Source organism: Epithele typhae, assembly GCF_022376455.1.
Source record: "Epithele typhae strain CBS 203.58 chromosome Unknown BXZ73scaffold_2, whole genome shotgun sequence".
NCBI lineage: Eukaryota > Fungi > Basidiomycota > Agaricomycetes > Polyporales > Epitheliaceae > Epithele > Epithele typhae.
In genome coordinates this window covers 17593-24818 of record NW_025954193.1, presented here as the reverse complement: position 1 = coordinate 24818, position 7226 = coordinate 17593, and the positions used below count along the sequence as shown (strand labels likewise).

The 7226-nt window shown below is 54.0% G+C and overlaps 1 protein-coding gene across 1 annotated transcript; it reads left to right on the top strand.

Annotated features, from left to right (window-relative positions):
- Positions 1-445: 445 nt before the first annotated feature.
- BXZ73DRAFT_95932 (WD40-repeat-containing domain protein) lies at positions 446-1929 on the top strand (the record flags this gene model as incomplete). Its single annotated transcript, XM_048026941.1, has 9 exons — positions 446-607; positions 657-780; positions 832-997; positions 1053-1109; positions 1180-1415; positions 1473-1498; positions 1552-1660; positions 1718-1779; positions 1834-1929. 9 exons carry the CDS (start codon positions 446-448, stop codon positions 1927-1929), a joined length of 1038 nt encoding a protein of 345 aa, XP_047882928.1.
- Between the last annotated feature and the right edge of the window lie 5297 nt (positions 1930-7226).

Genomic DNA, 7226 nt, shown 5'->3' with positions numbered 1-7226 from the left:
GGGATGGGGAGGGCGGTGGTTGACAGAACGCGATCCGGTAAAACTCACCGGAAACAGTCCTACATATTCACGCACGCGCTTGGAGGTTTTCCTGAATGGAATGTGCGTAAACCTGGAACGAAGGAAGGTAGAGCGTGGAGCGGGAGTGTGGCATAAGTATAGGCCCTTCGCCGTACGCGGAGCCTGCGCCGGCCCGAGTAACAAGCGCCGCCACGATCACGCCCTGCAGACATAATAGCACGACACCACCGAGGATTGTAATCCACCACCACATTCACCACCCATCGTTGAGCTTCAGCCCGTGGCGTCCGACATATATACTCTGGCGGATAACATGCCGCTCCTGTACCAACCTGCCCTCACATTTCTCGACCAGCAAGGCCATTCCGACGCGGTGTCATGCGTAACTTTCAGCCACAATGGACAGTACTTAGCATCGGCAGGGATGGATTGCAAAGTTTGTGTTTGGTCCTCAACAAATGGGGCACTCAAGTACGTTTTCTTCGGGAACAGTCCTGTCCTTTCGCTGCTGTGGCTCAAGCACTCGAGCACCGACCTCGTGTGTGGGATGGAAGACGGGACTCTTGCTTTTCTGCGAATATCCGATGTGAGTAGCTGTGCTATAATCATATCTATACCTTCTGACGTTCCCATAGATTCTTGTAGAGTTAGACGGGTTTGTGGCCCATGAGTATCCCGTCGAATGCCTCACCGTCTGGGGGAAATACCTCGTCTCCGGAGCTCATAACGAGGTCAAGGTATGGAGTTACTGCAAAAAAAGTGAGCGATGTCATCATTTGAAGCATCGAATGCTGATGGAGCTTGTTGAAGAGGATTGGTTGATGAATGTTTACATCTCGCGTTGGCGCTGGGACTTTGAAGTCAAAACACCCAAACCAGATGCAGGCGAGAAGGTCGTCATGACCTGTTTGCACTGGATGAGCACTCTCCAGCACCCCTCCGTACTGCTGGCGGTGTATAGGACCCATGGCATCGTGTAAGTTCGTGGTCGTTTGAAAACGAAGTTCACTTATGAAAATTTGCGTTCACAGAGCCTACGATGGGAAGTCAGGGAAATGCCTGCATTCTGCATCTCTCCCCGGACGAATGTACGTCTAAGCCTCTCAGTTTCTTTGCTATTTGGCTCAGGGGAGGCTATAGCACCGACGCGCATTTTAGTGCCGATGGTCGCTTTCTCGCTGTGTCGAATTCATTGACAGGCTTCGAAGTATTCCTCATGCGCCAGCCCGGAAACGTGGAGTCTCTCTTCACCGCTCATCAAGACGTCAGTGCCGGGTGCTGTCTCCCAGTCCGCTTCCTTCACCAAGGGACCGCAATTTTCGGAGGTACATCGAACGGCAAGGTCAACATCTGGAATATCTATAACCGACTCAAGCAGTCTCTGTCGTTGGGAGGTATTTGCTCCAATTTGCATCTTTTTCTTCATTATTGGGCTCTGACTCTTATCACAGAGGGTGAATGCGTGTTTGCAATCGATGTACGTTGCTCTCTGTCGCCCCAGTCATACATACCCTCATGCCCACTACACAGAGCTTCTACGATGCCTCCACCGACAGTTTTTACATTGCTACCGGGGTATTCAACAAAAATGCAGCCTGCCGCATTATCCTTTGGAAGGCGGTGGATGTGGTTGATGCGCGTAAGTTGAATGAAGCTAGTGTCCGTCCTTTTGCACGTACTGATGAACACCCTCTAGTCGGAGATGGATCTCTCATGCCGACGCTTCCCGCACCTGAACGGACTTTCTTGGAACGAATTGTGCGAATGTTGACTTCCTTCCGGCCTTCACATATGCTAATCAAGTTGCCGCAGATCCTTCAGGGTCTTCAATGGGCCTTGATGTCGATAGGGTTGTATGGCGGCATTCGTTTTGTTTGGGACAAAGTAGTTGCATTTAGTCGAGAGTGATGCGCCGGTCATTTTCCAATGTATATGTACTGCACTGCTTCCATGAATCTACTCACCTGCTTCCATCATGACCCACTTGCTCGTGCCGTTCATCTCCAACGCCCTTCCACAACTATGCCTAGTGCTTGTCGCCATCATCCTATCATCCTCGATATGGTCCTACGTGCTCCATCGTCGCACTCAGTAGGACAGCACGCTTTCTGTCTTCGCCCCGCTCCAGTTTCAGGCAAAGGCGCTACAATCCTCCAATTTCCGACCGAGGATCGACCTTTTTCGGCTGCCACCCGAGTTGTCAGTAACGGCCCAACTGTGCTCAGATTTTCCACCCCTTCACGGGGTCGCGCTATACCCACAATCATGGAGTCCTATCCAACCCCAGTCGGACAACCGAGGACACCTGTGTGCGTATGCTATGCGAGGCTCTTACGACTTCACAACTAAGACGATACAACAGATTTGCCCCTGAGTTCCAACGTTCACCCATTTCTCAGTCAGACTTTTCCAGCGACGACTGGATGCATAGCCTCCCCAATCCATCCGGCCCCTCCGCTTCGCCCAACTCCCCCAACACGACTCGTCCCCCCAAGGGTGTATTGCGCCGGCCGCAACCTACCCCAGCTACAGACCAAAACCCTTGCAATGTAGGCGCTTCGGATGCTCACTCACCTGCCACACCGGATTCTGGATTGGAGACGGAGCTCAATGCCCCATCTCGCCGTGGCAAACGGGGAGCAAGAGCTGAGGTACCCATGGCGTCGGAAGGTCCATCCGTTCCAAAGACACGATCAACCAGGTCGAAGCCCAGAGCGGGGTCAATGGGGAGGGAACGGAGCGAGGGCGTGCAGGGCGTGCAGGTGAGTACAAATCAGCTCCCTCAACGTTGTAGATGGTGTTGAGAGGACTGTATAGCTGCAGCGTCGCCAGCGAGCAATCCGGGAGAGCGATGGCGAGTTCACATACTGGTTCGAAACAACGTCGAATTCTAGATTGAAGGAGCCACCGAGACTCAGCTCAGCGTGTGGCTTACAAGTGGGCGACATTTTTCTTCACACCTATGAGGATCGTGTCCAGATGTGGCTCAGAACCAAGGACAACGTCGGAGAAAGGGGATGGAAGAAGGTTAAGGTCGGCCATGTGAGACAAGATGGTCGCTCTTTGATCATTACGCCCACATTGGTTGCGCCATCGTGGGTCGGTAAGGCATGGGGACAGAAGAAGGCGGCTGCGAGTAAGTTCCTATCCACTTCTTGTGTTCCCAAAGCTGACGATCTATATCGTGCAGCGAAGCACGGCAACTAGCTTTATTTGAACTTTGTTTGTATGTAGTGAACACCCCATATCGAAAGTCTGCGCTCCAACCTCAGTCCGCTATCCATCCGTGTGCGCACCACCGTCACCAGCCCCTTTCATCGTGTCTTGGCACCAGTACAAGCTGGCGAATTCGAGCTCGCATGGGTGTGGCGCCACATGTATTGTCACAGCCCTATTCGACACGCTGGTGTCAGGAGCACGCAGATTGCGACCGTGGAGCGTCGTACCAGGCACGTAGGCTTGAGCGAGCGCACGTCCGGGAAGTTGAGAAGCAGCACAGGCAGGGCGACAGCGCTGACTTATTTAAAAGGTACGAAAGGTGGTGGAAGGCGCTCCGGAGGGGCGCACCGAGCGTAAACAGGTGGGAGATGGTGGGGATCGAAGGTGAAGTCACCCAGACGAGAGCAGTTGCTGTTGGGCTCAGAGAAGGAGTGAGCGGAAGAGAGGAAGAACGTAGGGTCTGCCGCGCGAGGAGAATGCCGACGATAGAGCCTCTGCAGCGATGTGAGCATGCGCACGAACAGAGGGCATGATAGGCAAGTCCGACTTTCTCGGGGCCGGCAAGGAAGGCCGCCGGGACGTAGCTCCGGACGGCGCTAAAACCGCGTCTTTCTCTTCAGCCACGCGCATGGACGAACGTAGAGTACGTCGCCTCGGCCCTGTTTCTGCCTGAACTTCTCGACTCCTATCTCACCTATTCTTTTTCATTCAGGTGGCACCGCTAATGTAGTGGTTTATCCACGACCTCGAGGCTGGGTCCGAAAGAGCTCCGACTCGTGACCTCCGTTCAACAGCGACTGGGTAGTAAGCATCTTTCATTCATCCTTGTACCAAGCGCTCTCTAGTGTGAGCTGCTGCCTTTTCAAGGGCATCAGCGCATATTAGGAGCTGCCCCGTATGTTGCGATGGCAGCGCTCGTCATCGCTCCGGCCCAGAACTCTTCGAGGATGTGGTAGCTCCTCTGATAACGCCGCTAGCATCCCACGCCCTCAGGAGCCCCGCGCCTTGAGGTCCTGCCTCGTCGAGGATGCAGGCGCATGACGGGCGCTGTGCTGTATGTGCTGCGAGAGCAGTAGGTGACCTACTTCTTGTAGTGCGCTGGATCTTTTGAGGGCGGGGTAGCTACCCTCGCGACCCCCTCCGCAATGAGTCGTCGGCGCTGCTTTGCTGAGGGCACCGGCGCACAGCGAAAAACACCTTCGTCATAATGTCGAGACAACGAATAAGCCGTGCGTCGCAGCTTCAGCGGTGGACCCACTCACAGCGCGGCAGCTAGTATTGGGCGTGGTAGCTACTCTCGCGCCACTCACTCGCGGTGCCTCGCGATCTGCGCGCCGTGGGCTGCTATCTCGTCAAGTATGCCGGAGAAAAGCGGGGGTATTCTTTCACTTGATGCGAGCACGGCGAACAAGCGATCCGCTCATTGCAGCTCTCGAACAGGATCTTTTTGACCGTGCGGTAGCTGTTGTTGTGCCACTCGCTCACCGTCCCTCGCGATCTGTGCACCGTGAGCTGTTTTCTTGTCGAGGATGTTCACGCGTAGCAGGGATATACTTCTAGACGGACATCTTCATTGATGCGCCTCTTATGCCTGTATTCCTGTCCGAGGTGTGCCCCCACCGTTGTCCTTCGCGATCTCGACGCCGTGAACCACGGTCTGCATGAGGATGCCAGTGCATGGTGAAGACAGCCTCCGACTACCGCTGTACGAGCATTGCTTCTGGGGTTCCCCGGATTGCACGCGACCTTGTGCAACCCTCACAGATACGCGTCGTGCACTACTGCGCTACTGGCGCGCACTCGGTGTCGTTAAACCCGGAGCTACGCACTGCCTTTGCCTGCCCCATGGCATCCTTGCTGTGAAGCAGGGAGCCGCCTCTGTCGGATCCTTCTTCTAGGGACATCCCGCTCATCAAGTAAGAACCGTTGAAATAGATATCTATTAGAATGAATTCCATAGAGGGAACTCGTCGTCGGATGCATGAAGCTCGCTGGAATAGTACAGTTGTTTGTATATGAGGTTGAGAAGCAAGGTGACCAGGATTTGTGTGATGAACTGAAAGACGGTCTCCACATGGATCAACGAACTTAAGTGGCTGGTACATGCTATGACGGCTGGGAGCGTCCTTTGAAATGGAATCTGTATCCATGCCAGGCGAGTTAGACCATCGCTGGGCATAGAAGTTTAAAAGTGGCTCGCCTATTGAGCAATTTTAAGTCTGACTTGCGCAGCCCAGCCAGCCATTTGGATGACGAAGTGCTAGAGAGATATTTTGGCACAGGCTAGAAGGAAACAAGAACTTACTACTAACCTCAATCTGCATACACAGCACGCGCCAACCACGGGGTGGAAGGCTGGATAAAGGGCCCAGTATATTCTGACCTATAGCCCACAATCTGGTGCTGTAACGCTGATTCACTTCCGACTCTGCTGCAGCTCGCAGATGTTGAACCTCCTCGCTGAGCGCATCAAGTCTTGCTGATGTCTGCTGAAGCTGCACCCGAAGTTCCGCTAGATCGGAAGCGGCAGACGATACTGCAGTGCTCATTTCTAAGCCACTGGCTGTAAAACCGTAACGTAATCAGCCTTCGAAACGAGCCTTGTCAGTGCAAAGCGCTTACACTTCAGCATCTGCTGGATGTGTTTCAGTCGAGGGATGGAATCTTCTCGGAGACGAACAGCGTCGGTTTCCAGACTACCCACGCGAAGGGTGATCTTCGAACGATGCCGTTACCATCTTCAGGCACCATTGACGAATGTGAAGGTGTCCTTACCGATCTTTTTTCCAAGGCAACTTGCCTTTTGTCTTTGATGCTGCGCAACAAATCCTCAAAATTGTCTAGCTCCTCTTTAACAGCGTTGACGACAGAGTTTCTGATAAAACCAGTCAGAAAGGTATTCAGGGTCGTCAAATGGTACTTACGGAGGCTGCTTTATCAGTGGAGCCGAGTTTTTGGTGCTAGGGGGCCCCATTGCGATTTTACAAAAGAGAAAGAGAGAGAGAACCGCGAGTGGCGTGAAAGGAACAACGGTGAAAGGCCATGCATAGATGCGTGGTCATATGTATACCGTGCGGACTGTGTGCGCTTAGTACTTACACACCCCCTCACCACCGACTTCTGTCTGTGCCGTTCTACGCCGCCCTTCCTTCCTCTAAATCATCCCCTCATACCCCATCATCTTCGCCAGATTAAATCTCGCCAGATCCGCCATCCGAATCATTCCTTTACACCTAATACTTCTCATCTACCTCCTCAATCGTCCTATCTGGCTATGACCTTCTGGGATAAATGTATCAAGACCCCCACGCGGAGCGAGGCCAAGGTTGCTATTGCATCGGTGAGCTTCGTTCACGCGAGAACATGAACGTGGACTTGTGAGCTTACTCCCTATCTCATAGGTTCTTCGTGACTATAAGCACTCGGTACGTTCACTCCAACAAGGCTGCGAAGCCTACGGTGCTGACTATCCTTCCTTAGGGCCCTTTGACCCTCAGAACCTCTCGGGGACTCGAAGCCTTTTCCGTCGCAATCGCCGAACACCACTCGCTTCGCTTCCTTCTGGAGGACATTCTTATCCAGCTACCCCCTCAGGAAGTGGGATATCCCGCCCGGCTGCTTTGGGTAGGGATCACCAAGGGTCCGGGTGACCCGTGCGGGTTCGCGGGTGCGGGTACCACGGGTGCGGGTCCGGGTCTCATCTCCAGGACCCGTGGACCCTTGGCACCCGTGAGGAGGAGGAGTACTGAACGTTGAACACCAGGCTGAACACTACTAGCTATACAGTTGCTTAGTAAGGGTGGCTGGAGGCCGGACAAAGTACATGTACGGATACCACTCGGTACCGGTACCCCTCATGTGCACCGTCTCGCACACACTGTCTCGGCACCCGCACCATCTCGCCCAGTGCTCTGTCTCGCCCGTGCCCTCTCTCACCCACGCACCGTCCCCCTCGCCCCGTCTTCCTCGCACGCACTGTCTCTCGC